General features: G+C 32.0%; 1 protein-coding gene across 1 annotated transcript; it reads left to right on the forward strand.

The window, feature by feature from the left end:
- Positions 1–3,322: 3,322 nt before the first annotated feature.
- Positions 3,323–5,469, forward strand: LOC132752870 (unconventional myosin-XVIIIa-like). The gene is made up of 2 exons (XM_060743256.1): positions 3,323–3,397; positions 4,326–5,469. Exon 2 carries the CDS (start codon positions 4,346–4,348, stop codon positions 5,444–5,446), a length of 1,101 nt encoding a protein of 366 aa, XP_060599239.1. The 5' UTR covers positions 3,323–3,397; positions 4,326–4,345; the 3' UTR covers positions 5,447–5,469.
- Positions 5,470–16,888: the final 11,419 nt, after the last annotated feature.

Consider the following 16,888-nt stretch of genomic DNA (forward strand, 5'->3'; position numbering starts at 1 on the left):
TGATGCCTTTGTGTCATTTATGTTACATTCTGAGTCAGACAACTTTCGCTTCACTCGTTTTGCTTTTCTTGACAATTTCTTTCTCTTGCTTGATTTTTTTCTCTTTCCTGTTTTATGTTCAGCCTTATGTCTTTCTTTTACGTATCTCTTCTTTTTTGCCTCTAATGGTACCTTTCCTTCTATCCTTTTCAGCTTGTTATTTCTGGACTTTTCTTCCTTTTACTTTTTATGTTATCATTTTCAATCAGTTCTTCTTCGACTTCATTGGTCGTTAGACTCCACGCTTTCTTTTCCCCTTTATTGTCGGGAGCAGTTTTGCACATAGCATCAAAAGTTGGCGTGATCAAGACATTTGGAAGATCTTCTGAAAAAAGCCCTGCTTTCACGAGTGGGTGAAATTTAATCGTCTCTTGCTGTATACATGACATGGCCGTCGTGCTTTCAGAGACAACCCTTTCTAGTTTCCTAGCGAAAAGTATTTCATTTTCTTGTTCAATTGATCCGAGATCAACAACGTTTTCCTTCAAGACTTTCCATGTTTGATAGGTTCTGTCATCTTGCGAGTCAATATGAAAGTTCAAACATTCATGGTAACACCTTTTTCTTTGTGCAAGTGTCATCTTTACAGCGGCCAAAACCAGTTCGGAGGTGGGGGGGGGGGGGGCATTTTGCACCATTACATCAACTATCTCAACATCATTGATGACTGGTTGAGGCTCTAGTCTACACTAGCAAATGTCGATGACTCGTCTTCATCTACTACAAAGTTGATGTCATCAAACATAAAACACTGGTTGTCTGAAGAATTCAAGCATGTAGAAAGCACACTATCAACTTCTTATGCTACCTCTTCGATGCCACTGGGCAACCTTTTAGGTGTACTGTCATATTATTTGCGTCACCAATGCTCCAAGGAATGTACATGTAGTCAGACTTAACGTTGAAATTGTCAAATTTAAGTATTGTTTGTTAAAGGCTACGATAATATAGACATCTAACAACAAAGAAATTTGGGTATATAGTGCCTTTTCATTCATATCATAGTTACTGTTATTAGGATTGAGAAGAATACATTAAGAAAAGTACAGACATTGCGGTAACGGTAACTCGTCAATAGGTAGTCTGGTTCCCAGCTTCTATTGTAAACAAATAGACAAAGGGCAGGTAATCCAGACTAGTCAATAGGGTCCCGGAGTCGTCAATGACTTTCTGTGTCAAAAAAATATGCAATAAGAGCATTTTTTAATCAAAGGGAGCTCACAGCTTAAAAATATAATATTCCAGAATTTCAGCACGTGTTTACTTTATTTATCATTCGTCTGGTACAGAATACCACTTCGCCACAGACCCCTGGCGAAGTGGTACTATGTACCAGACGATTGATAAACAAAGTAACAGAGTGTTGTCGTCGACGGAATAGAAGAAAAGCTTGATTTTGGGGATGAATATGTTATGGTCATATGCGAAGACGATGTATACTTAATGGATATCAAATACAAACCATAATATAAATAAACTGTTAACCTGAAAACTATTGCCTCACGTGATCAAAAGGGAGACAACAAAATACGGACTCTGACGAGTTATCGTCCTTTGCGCATTCTTAGGATAAATGATATTCGTGTTTTAAGTCAGAAACATGAAGATAAAATAGCACAGATAACACCTACATCTCTTGCACAAAATCTTCACATGATATATGAACTAATTTTGGCATATGGCGAGCATTGATTTCATTCTTTTCATCAGGAACTAAAATAATACATTATTTTTGTCTCAGTTTTTCTGGAGTTTGACAATCTCTAGAAAAAGCTACATTTGTCTATAAGTTGGGACAGACTGCATAGGCCTACTTGAGCATTGTCATGTTATGATGCATTCCTTAATGATTTTCTATTGCATAGCAACAGTAGTATAATATTAGAGAACAAGCAATTATCATAGTATTGCAAGCAATTCATAAGTCCCCTACCGGATAGAACCCCATCAGCATTCTGAAGGGCCATTGGCCATTCACTAATGTGTAAATTTTTCTCTATTTTAAGTAAATTTGTTGGAAATGTTCTTTAAAAGTGATCACAGGAAAAAGTTTTTATGCACAGACAGACAGACGAACTGTAGGACACTCTAAAGTTAATATTTGAAACATCCCTGTTACCAAAATATAGCATTTTAAAAAGCAAAATTCTTAAAGAGGAGATAACTCTGGAATTAAAGATGCAATTTCATAAAAAGTTTCAGCTCTTTTTGACTAGTCACAAATATTGTTATATTTGCCATGTTTTAAGCCTATTTGTTGCCAAGGCAACCAACATTTTTTCAAAATAGGGGGAACTGATAAGACCTGCATAATCTCAAGATTGCCATCTACCCATATGTCAAGTTTCATAAAAATATTTCCAGTACTTTTTGAGTTACCACTGGATTCAGTTTATGTGTAAAATTTGCCATATTTTCAGTCTATGTGTTGCCATAGCAACCAGAATTTTCAACATAGGAAGAAAAGAAAAAGACGTGTATAATCTCCAGACTGCCATCTACACATATTACAAATTTCATAAAAATATTTCTATTACTTTTTGCGTTAACACTGGATCCAGTTTATGTGTAAAAATTGCCATATTTTCAGCATATTTGTTGCCATAGCAACCACAATTTTCAACATATTAAGAAAAGAAAAAGACGTGCATAATCTCAAGACTGCCATCTATCCATATATCAAGTTTCATAAAAATATTTCCAGTACTTCTTGCGTTATCACTGGATCCAGTTTATGTGTAAAATTTGCCATATTTTCAGCCTATTTGTTGCCATAGCAACCAGAATTTTCAACATAGGAAGAAAAGAAAAAGACGTGCATAATCTCCATACTGCCATCTATCCATATAATTATCAAGTTTCATAAAAATATTTCCGGTACTTTTTGCGTTATCACTGGATCCAGTTTATGTGTAAAATTTGCCATATTTTCAGCCTATTTGTTGCCATAGCAACCATAATTTTCAACATAGGAAGAAAAGAAAAAGACGTGCATAATCTCCATACTGCCATCTATCCATATAGAGATCTATCAAGTTTCATAAAAATATTTTCAGTACTTTTCAAGTTATCGCGGGATCCAGTTTTGTGGACGGATGGACTGACGGACTGACAGACAGACGGACGGACGGACAGACGGACGGACAGACGGACGGAGGGTAAACCTAAAGTCCCCTCCGGTAAACCGGTAGGGGACTAATAAAGCTCAATGGGAGTATATTATGCTCAAAATGCAACTCGCTAATAATGCTGGTTTTACGGTTTTTAAATATCACGAAAAGGCAAATTTCACAAGACACCTAAAAATCAATTTTGGAAGAAGCGTTTCTGCTTTCGTCAAGCTTTTCGATAATAAAAGGTAAACTACTTATTGAATATATCAGAAAGATTTTGCAATCATAAATTATTTAAGAAACGAATTGTTACATGCAAATTCACGTGAAGGTTTACTTGCAAAATTTGTTTACATGATTGTTTACAAACCGGAAGCTAATTCCGGTAGCTAAACAGTGGGTGGGTGGGGTTTAACTTTAAGTACAAAGTAAGTTTCTGTCGGATACAGATTTCTGCTGAAAGTGTTTTTCTTTGGGTCAAGGAAAGATTGTTATATTTTGTGGAAATTATTTAAAATACATTTCAGCATACTGTTTTCAATGTAAAATTTCATCATTTTGAGCCAAATTGAGACTGGATCTTTTATCAGTTTATTAGGTTAAGTATTTCATGATATTTACGGTCAATATGTAAATTTACTATTTGATACCCCTGGTCTTATTCAGGATATAGCCAAATTCTGGAGTCCTATGCATTGATGTTTTTAACGAAACATGTCATAGAACCAGGGCCATCTTTGACTTTGTATCCATTCACCACCAGCAGAATAATCTGCGTATAAACTGCATGTAGCAGGTATCGGCAACTGAAATGTGGTATTGAATAATTATACCGAAAAGAAATCATAAAATTATTTATTTCATAATACCGCATTCTTTTTAGACTGAGATAAACTTCCACTTAAAAAACATTTAAAAAGAAAGTCTTGCACAGTTTCAAAATTAAAAACAAATCAGGATAGTATTAGTAAGTAAGTAAGATTCACTGATTTTCGGTGTCAGGATAATACATATTTTGACACAATTTAAAATATATAGCAAGGAATTTTGCACTTCAGTCATGCCATGAATGCTAGGGCATACATTCATAATAGTAAATTTCAGACTTTGTTACTCTCATTGTACAGAAGCTGATGTAACAACTTCATGACTGAAGGATTTTTTTCTTTTCAGGGACTTCCATATACATTAAAATGTTCAACTTTATGAAAAAGGATAAAGAGCATAGGAAGGAAAAAGAAGAAAAGAAAAAAGAGAAAAAGGAGAAAAAAGAAAAAGAGAAAAAGGACAAACATAGAGAACACACTACACCAGAGGAACTCAATAGGTTAGAAGAAATAAAAAGAGGAGTATTTAAGAGAAAGAGTGACAAAAAGAAGGATGGATTGTCACCTGATGATGATGATGGCGGTTTCCTCCAGAGAGACAGTGACAGTAGCACAAGTTTAGGAAGTGCAGGCAGGCTAAGTCCAGGACGTGAAAACAGCGGTAGTGGAGATATGCTGCAAAGAACTGGACCACCAATCCTCCCTAAACCAAAAAGTATTTTGAAATCCAAAGGCGACAGACAGAATGTTTCACAAAACCTTGATGATAGTGCCACTTTGAAATCCAATACTTTATATAATGTTGAAATGTCTGGACATCCAGTGGATAATGAGAAAGCCAAGGCAGCTGACAGGGGTTCTAAAGGACAAATAAAAGACAGACCTCCAGAGTTTACTCCACCCCCACCACCTGATGAACCTCCCCCAGAGAAAACATTTCAAGCTGCTTTAAAACTTCCTGATATAATTCCAAGCAAACCTCCAAGAGTGAGGGAATTAGTAATAAATAGAAGTAAAAGTGGTGGGTTTGGATTTACTTTAAGAAAAGGTTCAATCACTCAAAAAGGTAGTGAAGGCAAGGATGTTAAACAGACTGTAATATTTGCTGAACCTGGTGCCGGTCAAAGTAGTTCACAGACAGGACTTATACCAGGGGACAGGTTAATTGAAGTGAATGGTGTAAATGTAGAGCATACTCCAAGAGAGGAGATTATAGAAATGATAAAGAAGACTGGAGACACAGTAGTTCTTAAAGTTCAGCCAATTCCAGAGCTTGTAGAGCTTTCAGTAAGACCCACTGTGGATGGTTCATCGGTAGAAATTCAAGAAGATGTAGTTAAAGGGGGAACTTTGAAAAGAAGTGGAAGCTTAAGATACAAGAAGATGCCGGTAAGTGTATTCAAAGATCACATGTATTCTGTGTTAGCAGTGGCTTTTTACGTAGTTTTGAATTTTAAATTCAGCTAAATTTATGTACTTAAGTCACCTAAGTGGCCAAAATATCACACTATTATTTCTGCAAATCTTAACCATTTGAACCCTCCTCATAATATTGAGACAACACTTTAAGACTTTACTGGCATACTTTCTTTCACTTTAAAAAAAAAAAAAGAGATATATATGTTCTAAATATACTTGGTATTTAAATGTTTGCATGTATATATTGGTCTTGAAAATCTGATCATTGTCAAAGATTTTTTTAATTCTGTTTATTTCTTAGTGTGAAATGTTAGATGATTCCTTATTTGAAACTTAATCAGGGTTAGAATTAATGACATATACCCATATAATATCTATGAAGCAATAATGTTTTACTAATATTATACATGGTAAGAGCCTTTTACTTATTGAGTTTTTTGCATGTAGAACTTCAAAAGTGCTAATGCCGAGCCCAGGGCCTGTTTGTTTTGTTTTTGCTTTTGTACAGGGACATTTATTTACTGTGGCATCATAAGCAGTTCTTTATTCAATTGACACTGAAAAAACTGGAATGACTTGGGGTATATTTATATATATATGAAAAGAAGGACACCCCATTTATTATCATTGATGCTATTGAATGATAATTTGTATAATATGTATGAAGTAAAATTGGATGATAATTTGTATAATATGTATGAAGTAAAATTGGATGATAAATTTTATATTGATTATGTATGAAGTAAAATTAAGTGTACTAATAATACACTGTTACATTACTTTATAATGGTCTTAAAAATTATGGTTAATACAGTTAAACAGCAGTGTATAACAGATGTTACCATTTTGATAGATATATCTGTATGTAAAAGTGAACAATAGGAAGTTATTGAAGTGGATTTATGAAGAGGTTAATATTTGCCATATAAACATGAAGATTTCTCTTTCAACTTGGATTTATATTAGTCCCATCTTGTATCATCTTACAATCTATAGATAAATACCAACCTTTAATATTGGTCATAAAACATGACTTGCTTGGTTTATCAAGTATTTTCCCCTCTCTTGTTTGTATTTGTGATACATATAGTTAGTTACCCTTCCAGCATGTACTATAATAATGGTAAACTTTCACTGTTAGTAATTATGTCAATTATCCAGGCCTGTCTATTGTTACAATACAAATAGCCAAATTATTTAGATAACCACAGGTTAACTTTACAATTTTGTGGAGTCAGCAAAAACTGTGTTATAAATGGCCATAAATTAAGGAATTGCTTACAACAAAATCGGAGAAGCTATAATTTTCATTTTTGAATTTTTTTTGTAATCCTAGTAATTTGATAGTGACAATAATGTTAATATAATATATGCTCAAAACATAGCACTATTCATACTCTGTCTGCTTAGCTTAAAAGCATCGGATTTGTAAACCAGTGGTTGCTGGTTCGATCCATGAATGAGGCGGAATTTCTCTGTGAGGATCTACCCCTCACCATTGTTGGTAAATAATTATAAGAATGACTTTGAAATCTTTTATGTGAAGACCCTATCTGGCTAAAAGCTTTATGAATTTGGATGTTACTGTGTATAATTTGACGTGTCACCTTGTATCCAGTAGACTGCATAGTGATCGATGCATGTGAAGTATTCTTCATCCAGTAACGCTCAAAAGTTACTATTTACATTGTCAGTGTGTCAGTATGTTGACAGTAACACCACCCACCCACTCCAACTGGGCCCCTCATTAAAGAATATAAAAATTGTCAGCAGTAACAAACATTAAGTAGACTTAAGTGAGGAGAGCAAGTCCTAAGGTCACTTTTAACCCCTTGTCATACTAGTCACTTTTGCAATTCACAACCCAATCTGTTATAATAAATAATTAGATGGTTTAACCAAATTCCTATAAACACCCCTTTCCAGCACATTGTGTTTGCATTAGTATTTGTTAAGATATTTTGAATCATTACAGATAACAAGCTGTCATTGGAGAATATAGAAGTGATAAGATTCCAGAGTTGTCAATTTAGTGACAATCCTCCATGTTTAATATGATTTTGAAAATTGAAGTTGTACCATCATTAGGTACTATGTAAAACATTAAGCTCTTCAATTGTCGGCAAGGTGATATTCAGTGATTGATCCGCCCCATTTTAATAAATATATAGGGCAGATTTTATTCTGTTATGTCATTTCATATCTTTTTAACAGCTGTAATGAAATCAATAATAAAATTGCCATATTGTCTTTGCATGAAATTACTCTAAATGAAGTCTGTTACTTATTTGATATAAATTCAACCAAGTGTCATTTTCGTATTTAGCTCCACAACCATAATATATGAACATTTGCCATTCACCCTATAATACTACCATAGATTGCATTTGACATGTGCATAATCTTCATTCATACAAAAGATATTGGGACAAAACAATCTTATCCTGTCAATGACTCTTCATAAATACAGAATTATCAGCTTGAATTTCAATGTATTCTTCCTTTCATTCATAAACATATAGTCACTGTTTGATTGAGGCACTTGGTGTAAACTTGAAAATCTCCAAAGTTTATTGTTTATACCATAAAAAAATTGCTAACGAAAGTATTGTCATAACTTGACAGACACTTAAAAGAGGTTAAGTCAACTATTTCAATGATAACAGGTCCTTAAACAATAGCTAGAGATAGTTGTAAGAAGTGTAGCATGTTTTTGTTCAAAGCATACCATGGGTTTGTGACTATTATACATTTTTCACTAGAGTAAATTTAACTCATTTTATCCATTATGAAGGAATGCTTTTGAAAAGAAAGATTTTGAAGATGGTGGTTAAATCTAAATGCCCACTCACTCACATATACTAGTCATCTAATGTTACATGACAAATTTTCAGCATAAGGCATATGCCTAAGAAACAATTGAAATTGCCTAATCTTTTAAAAAGGGTAAACATGAGGTTTATAATGTTCAAATAATGGTTTGAGACATTTTTGGAGCTTTGAAATTATTTGTCATAAAAGTAGCAAAATGTAAAAAAGTAATATTTTGACTTTCACATAAAACCCTGTCTAGAAAGCAACAGTTCAGCAAACAATGGTTCTGGAAATAGTGTAATAAGTAATTGTTTTGAAACTGTTACAGGGCACCAAAAAATACTTGATCAGTATGAATTGTTTCATGAAATTGGTGTTGTAGATGCAGAGTTGCATTTCAAAATCTTTTTCTATACATCACTAAACATAAACATCAAAGGAAACCATTATAAATATGAATGTCCAAGGACTTGAACTTGCAACTTTGAGTTTAGTGAGTACTAAAACTTGAATACTCACCCTTCAGAACTAAGTAGGAATTATGGGCTATAGTTGTGATGTTGTGTCAGCACCAGCATGTTAACTTGAAATAAATGCGTGATTGATCTCAATATGGCAGGTACTTGCAGCCAGACATGATTGTGATTAAACCATTGTTCACTGACTTGAGTCATTGCTTCAATTGCATTGGCAGTCACTTCAATGTGTCATTAAATGCAGATCTATGAGGCAATCAAATTCACAACTCAAAGAGAACTTTAATTACCATGATACCAGATTTGTTAACCTTTAACCTGATGAATTTCTGTATTTGGGTTAGCCCAGCTTTAAAGAAGGAACAGTCCATTCACAGTATAAGGGATTTCAGTATCAACCACCTACAGTCTAGAGTGTGTAGGCTGGTCAGGCTCTTTACTTGTGTAAAACACCAATCCAGTTGGTTACATATTAAGATGTATGTTGAAATTGGAGGGTTGACTGTCAGTTAAGTGTACTGTGAGAGTAAAGAACACAACATTATACACAAAATTAATAGTGTTCATATTATTCAAAGTCATTTAATTACAAAAATGTACTTATTTTCTTTTGCATATCTATATATTTAAATGCTGTCTGAAAGGTTTTTATGGTGTTTTCATTAGTATTAAACTTTTGGTCAGGTTCATTCTTCCTTTGCTTGAAAGCAATTTGTACTGTTATAATACTCAACATCAACCAAAGGAACACCCAAGGAAATTTTCGTCAAGCCAGCCACTCATACAGAACACCACGGTACCAACACTACAAGAGACCAAACATCCCCTGGGGCTTTCAACACTTCCATCACCCACCTGGGGCATGGAACTTACCACCATGGATGTACAGATACCCACCCCTTCAAAGATAGAAAACAATCAGAGTGTCTTCTTACTAGAACAGCAAACAAATATGCACACAGTCCTTCCAGACAATAAAGAATCTTCAAATACCAATTATTTTAATATTGATAGTGTTAATTTTGAAAACAAATACAAAAATAATGATAAAACAGATAATTACACTATAGACCAAACCAGCCCTTCTAGCTTTAAAGAACCCAACTTTTTATCCAAACAAGGAATGAAATTTCTCCATCTTAATATACATTATCTGTATCCTAAACTGGATGAATTAAAAATGTTGTTGCATACTCATTCTTATCTAGACATTATTGGACTTTGTGAAACATTTTTAAATGACAGCTTCTCAGATAATGAATTCCAGTTTAAAGGATATCAAATGTTTCGAATGGACAGGAAAACAAATGGGGGTGGACTTATATTATATGTTAATGAAAATTTTTCTTGTTTTCCGCGGAGTGATTTACAAAAAGAGAACATTGAAGCCATCTGGCTTGAAATCAAGAACAATCAACAAAAAACGTTTATATTAGGATATATTTACAGACCCCCATCATCACCTGCAAACTGGAACTTGGATTTAGAACAAATATTAGATAAGATATATATTGAAAACAAGGAAATTATTTTAACTGGAGATTTCAACTATAATTATGATCCACTAACACTATCTACTAACAACACTTGTTGGAATAATATTACTAACAGTTTCAACTTAAAGCAGGTTGTTGAAGAACCCACCAGAGTAACTAAAACATCAAAGACCATAATAGATCACCTATATACAAATTTCCCTCATAATATTTCTGAAATTACTATCCCTCAGTTGTCAATAAGTGATCATTTTCCAATTTGTTTCACACGCAAAACTTCAAATACAATTATAAAAAAGTCTTTACATCAGATAATACAGTACCGAAATGTTAAAAAATTTGATGAGAAAGAATTTCTTGAATCTCTGGAACAACAACCTTGGTCATTGATAGAAATATTTGAAGATCCAAATGATGCCTTGGATTGTTTCAACTCTTTATTTAGTCAGGTATTAAATGAACATGCCCCTCTAAAACGAAAACGTGTAAAACACACACATCTTCCAGACTGGTACAATCCTGATATTCTTCATGCCTCTAAACAAAGAGATAAAGCTAAAAAAAAAAAATAATAATGAAGATTATAAGTATTGGAGAAACAAAGTTAAAAACCTGATTTCTAGTTCTAAGAAAAGTTACTACTCAGAAACAATAAATAACAATAAAAACAATGCTAAAGAAATGTGGAAAAATCTCAAACAATTATCAGGGAAATCTTCTAATCACCAGACAAGTTATATTCAAGATGAAGATGGAAATAAAATTACAGACCCACTAAAAACAGCTGAAGTATTCAATAACTATTTCATTGATATTTTTAAATCTGCTCCAGCAAATTGTTCAAATTTATTACAAGAAGATGAAATAAAACTGCATGAGTTTATTGAAATGCATTCAAAGACTGATTCTCCATTTACAATACCAGAAATTACTGAACAATTCATAATCAAAGAACTTCAATCTCTTGATTTCAAAAAATCAACTGGTCTAGATGGTTTAGGACCTAAATTTCTTAAAATGAGTTCTAAAATTATTTCCAAACCCTTAGAAAAGATATTTAATCTCAGTATATCAAATGGCATATTTCCTTCAATATTTAAAAAAGCAAAAGTTACACCTATACATAAGAAGGGCAACAAGAATGAAGTAAGCAATTACAGACCAATTTCAATACTACCAGTCCTGTCAAAAATTCTAGAAAGACATGTTAGTGATCACCTAAAATCATTTCTTGAAGCTAACTCTCTTTTTCAACCAAATCAATCTGGCTTTCGCACAAATTATTCATGTGAAACTGCTCTAACTTCAATTGTTGACAACTGGATTAAAGCAATAAATGAAGAGAAACTTATAGGGACAATATTTCTTGACCTTACAAAAGCATTTGACTTAATCAATCATGAATTGTTATTAAAATAAACTAAAAATGTATGAAATAGATAAAAAATCAATTTCTTGGTTCAGATCATATTTAAGTAATAGTTCACAACAAGTATGTGTGTCAGGAAAATACTCTTATGCTCAAGATGTTACATCTGGTGTACCTCAAGGCTCAGTTTTAGGCCCTCTTCTTTCATTATTGACATAAATGACATGCCTTTGCACTTATCACATTCCAATTTCAAATATGTTTGCTGATGACACTTCCATTACAGTATTTGGACATGCTATCAATTCAATATGTATAAATCTTCAGTCTGACCTTGACTCTATTCAACAATGGTGTACCAGAAATTCAATGATTCCAACTGCCAAAAGAACCAAAGCAATGATTATTTCCCCTTCACAAAATATCTACAATATCATCAATAATTCTACTGATTTCAACATCACTCTGCAAATGAAAGCATTCAATTCTAAGAAACAGAAAAACTTTTAGGAGTCCATGTTGATCATACACTTAATTGGAAAACACAATCAAAATGACGCTGAATAAATGCAATTCCCTACTATATCTAATTCTGAGAATTAAACCATTTTTAAATGTTCAAGTTAGTAAAATGTTCTTTAATGCATATATTCTTCCTCATTTAGACTATTGTTGTACTATTAGAGGTAATTGCAGTAAGGAACTCTTAAACGACATGTATAAATTTCAAAAACGTGCAGCAAGATTAATATTGGATAGAGATTTCGATGCGCCTACTGATAAGTTATTTTCTTAATTAAACTGGATGAAATTCTCTGATAGAGTAAATTATAACAAGGCCATTTTAGTATACAAGTCCCTAAACAATCTTCTCCCTGATTATATGCAAAATCTTTTTACAAATACAGAAAATAAATCATTAAGATCATATGAACAAAAACTTCTTTTAGTCCCCAAACCAAGAATTGAATTCTGCAGAAAATCCCTATCATATTCAGGCTCAAAATTTTGGAACTCCCTCCCTTTAAACATAAGAAATTCTTCCAACTTACAAACATTCAAAACTAATTATCTTAAATGGTGGTTCTCTGGTGGGCACCAAATTATCTAGCTATGTTTTAATATCACATATATACATGTATGTCTCATAAAATGTACAATTGCATACTTTCAAATGTTTGTATTCATCTTCTTATTGCATTTTTCAATTACTCTACTTTTCTATGTTGTATAACTTGTATACATTAAGTTTTCTTTCTTTGTTTATATAAATCTTTGTTTGTAACTGTATATATGTACATTTTTGATAGAGGCTCATAGGGAAGACTGGGCGTGCCTAACTATGTTGCCTCTTTAAATAAAGTCTTTATTATTATTATTATTATTATTATTATTATTATTATTATTATTGTTTCAGAATCTATTAACATAAAGTTAAGGTCTAAAGTAGTTGTAACAAGTAAACAACACTCTACACAGAAACAATTGAATTGATTTTTTTCTGTTCTTTTTGTTCATTTAATGCCAAATACTATTAAAAGCTTATGGAACAACATGATAAGATGGGCGGAGTTGATTTTTTGTTGCAGAATAATACCTGTTAACTGAAATAAAAAATGTTTCTTACAAAAAATCTTCTTGAAATAACCTAACATATATAAACTGCATTTATGATAGCGGCATTAATACAAATGTTTCTGGAGAGCTTTTGAGAAACTGTTGAGGGTTATAATATTAATTGTGTGTTACAGGGTACCTGTCTCAGAGTCCACATATTTATTTATGTGTTTGACTTTGTTTATTGTGAGTATTTTCAGCAGAGTGTGAAAATTTAAATTATTTCATAAGGGGTATTATTTCAAAGTATGTATTAATTTTGTACAGGATTTTCATTGTTAACAGATTGGAAATCCAATTATCATCAGAAACTGGTGAAATGTTGTTATATTTGGTTGTACCCTTGACCCGTAGCAAAATCAGTTGTTTTTGTTGTCACATTTTTGCCTCAGATAAAAATGAAAACCCTGCTTGTAGTTTTTACAAACAAGCTAAAATGAATGTAACAATAATGATATTTGTGACTTATAATGATAACTTGAATCTTCAGATATTGTAGAGTCATGGTCAATTTTCATTCCAGAGAGATGCCAGATTCCTTGACTGTTGGAAGAAATATAATTATTCATACTTGTGCAAGGTCTAATTACCGGTATGTTAATTTCAGAGTGACTCAGAAAGACATTAACCAGTATGAGTACTGTCATTCAATACCACAATTTTGAACATTACCCAAAAACAGGCCTTTAAAGTCAGTACTGACTGTATATTTTTCTGAATTTATTTTCTTCAGAATAATCTGCAGGCTAGCATGCCGGCTATGCAGTAAATTTATTCAATATATAAACAAATACTAAAAATTGAGTGGTAAGCAAGAGTGACAAGATGTGCAGGCTTGCAGTGACTCAATCATTATACTATAGATATGTCATTTTCACCCACCACACATGTATTAAATATATAAAAATAACCAATTTTATTTCCGTTTCTGTCATGTTATAATTTTATCTAAGACATTATCTTAATCAAAGGATCATAAATAATTCTTTTTATGATAGCTACATGAATGTTTATTTAAGCTATACTTCATGATATCTTTAGAACAAGTTTACTTTGTTATATAGCATTAATTATGAAGGTAAAAAAATCCTTTCCTTGAAAACTTCAAAATTATTATTATTATTTATTTATTCTTTCTTTTTTTTGGTCCTGTAAAGCATTGAGTATCTGCTTTCAGACAATAATTTTTGCTAAGAACAGTTTTTATTTGACACAGCTTGCCAGTCCTATAAATTATATCACTCATTTAATTGGTTTAACTGTGAAAGTCTGTTGTTAAGACATTGTCGGAAAAATCAGAGTTCCTTGAAAACAAGTGTAGCAGGTAAAGCATTTTAACATTTGATCTCCATTACCTTCACTGATAACACCAACATTTCCAGATGATAAGCTTTCCCCACAAAGGTTATATACCAGAAGCTCTTTACTGTAAAATGATGAGATTATGTGTGGAAGGCTTTTATAGCAAGCTTTAGACTTATATTTGTCTGTATAATGCAGCAAGAAGATATTTTGGCAGATTTTGTAGCCAGTATAAAGTTATACTCCCTTTAAAAAACATAACTTTTGTTCACAATTCTTAGGAAAAAAATCCTAAATAACTTGGCCAAATTATATTATATTGTAATCATATATCTTGATTTCAGTTTGTCAATAAAATGTTTTAAAGCATGATATACATAGCATATGTGTCCTATTTAAGCACTGCTAAAAAATTCCCAATTCTAATTGGACAGTAACTCATGTTCCCAAAATGATTTTGAAAAGTTAGTATTTATTAATGAAAGTTTATATTTCTGAACAAAGTCTATAAGTATCTGAACTTAAAAAAAATTTTTTTAATACTTTAAGTATTTAAAGTATTCATCAGTATTTCTTTGAAATTTTGCACTTTTGATCTGCCTTTCAAAAGCTATTGCAATAGTAATTATACATAAATTTGGTGTTTGAAACTGTAATATAATACTTACTAAAATGACACAGAAAAAAAAACAAGCCAATTTTTTTTTCAGTGCAGCCATTATTATATCAAAAGAATTGTTTGAAATAAAATATCCAGTCTATTAGCTTTTATGTGTTTTGTAGTCTAAAGTGTGTTGATCCTGCAATGATATAAAGTTAAATAAGAAAAGATAAACAGATAAACATCTCTTATCTTGCTGTTATGCAGCTAATCATCATGTACTGAAAAAAAAAAAAGAAACCTTCAAAGGGAAGTAATCATGTGAAGATTATTGTGTATCTGAAACATAGTAGTTTCCCTTTACTCAAAGTTGATATATTAATTAAAGGGAGATTATTCTTGTTGTGGCTGTTTAAAATTGTAACTAAGTTGTCTTTTTTGGACTAATGAAAGTGTCATAATAGCATCATTTTATTACAAGGCACAGGTTAACGTTGCGTGGCCATGACTTACACTATATCCCCGTTCTCCCTCTACAACCCAAAACCCTAAAAAAAAAAATTATGAAAAAAAAAATTTTTATGACTAAAATATTATAAAGGTATTTTACTCTATTTTGCATAGAAATATCACTAGCATCTCAATTATCAGCGCATATATTCATCAATTTTTCACTAATATTAACAATCTTGGTGTCAAATCTTAGATAAATAAATACTCTTTAAGAAAACAACACTGGCACCTTCGCTGATTATACGTAGCAAGAAATATCCAAGCCCAAACTGTCAACAAATGTAACTCGGAAGAGATCTGATTGCACCGTTTCGGTAAAACTCTCACGAGTAAAACACACTAAATTCACCGTGAGAGAATATTTCTTTGTATTGCGTATTTAAATATGATAAAATTAAGTTATTATTTGTAATAATTGTTCAATCAAAGCATCATATGAAACTATAACGCACCTTTTTTCCTATATGTCAACTTCTCAATCCAAAATGAAGTTAATTGGTACAGCAAAGTTGTTTCCCTTTAAGTATTTTCATTGGTCCGAGGTTTTCCTGTGACCAATGAAAATATTCCATATTTGCATACAAACTGCAGCCACATTTTACTTTCATTTTGGATTGAGAATTTGACATATAGGAAAAAAGGTGCGTTATAGTTTCATATGATGCTTTGATTGAACAATTATTACAAATAATAACTTAATTCCTGACAGCCATACCATATTTGAAATTATGATTAATTAGATAATGGGCCAAAATGCTTCATTAATTGTTTAAAAGCATTCATTATTCATTTACATTTATTCATTTAAATAAGCGAAAAATACCAAAGATTGTACTTAAATAATATTATTTAAGTCTTTGATAAATGTAAGTATGAAATGCTATCTTAAGAATTAATAAATCAAACAAAATATATAGATACATGTAATTCCCAATAATTTTTAGATGATAATGTTTTTAACAGTTAATTGTGTAATTTATTTTAGCATCATCATACATTCAATGCTATTTTAAGCTTTGAGTTGGTCGCTTGGCTGTTAAGAAAAAAACTTAATTTAAAAACTTTATTAATTAATCATTGTCTTTTCAAGGGTATGTGAATGGGGAGATAATTACAGGAGCATGGCACTGAATGTTATAAAGGTCAAGGTCAGATTATGTCTGTGTGCCAGACAGTAGCCAGTCTGTAGTCTGTCATATTAAAATGTTTGGTCATCAAGTTACAGTCAGCCTGTCACATTCTTACAAATTAGTCATCAGTTAAAGGTACACCTGCATCCCCCTGGGGACATCTAGTTATATT

The sequence above is a fragment of the Ruditapes philippinarum genome, unplaced genomic scaffold (assembly GCF_026571515.1).
Source record: "Ruditapes philippinarum isolate M1 unplaced genomic scaffold, ASM2657151v2 ctg7605_1_1_1_1, whole genome shotgun sequence".
Classification (NCBI taxonomy): domain Eukaryota; kingdom Metazoa; phylum Mollusca; class Bivalvia; order Venerida; family Veneridae; genus Ruditapes; species Ruditapes philippinarum.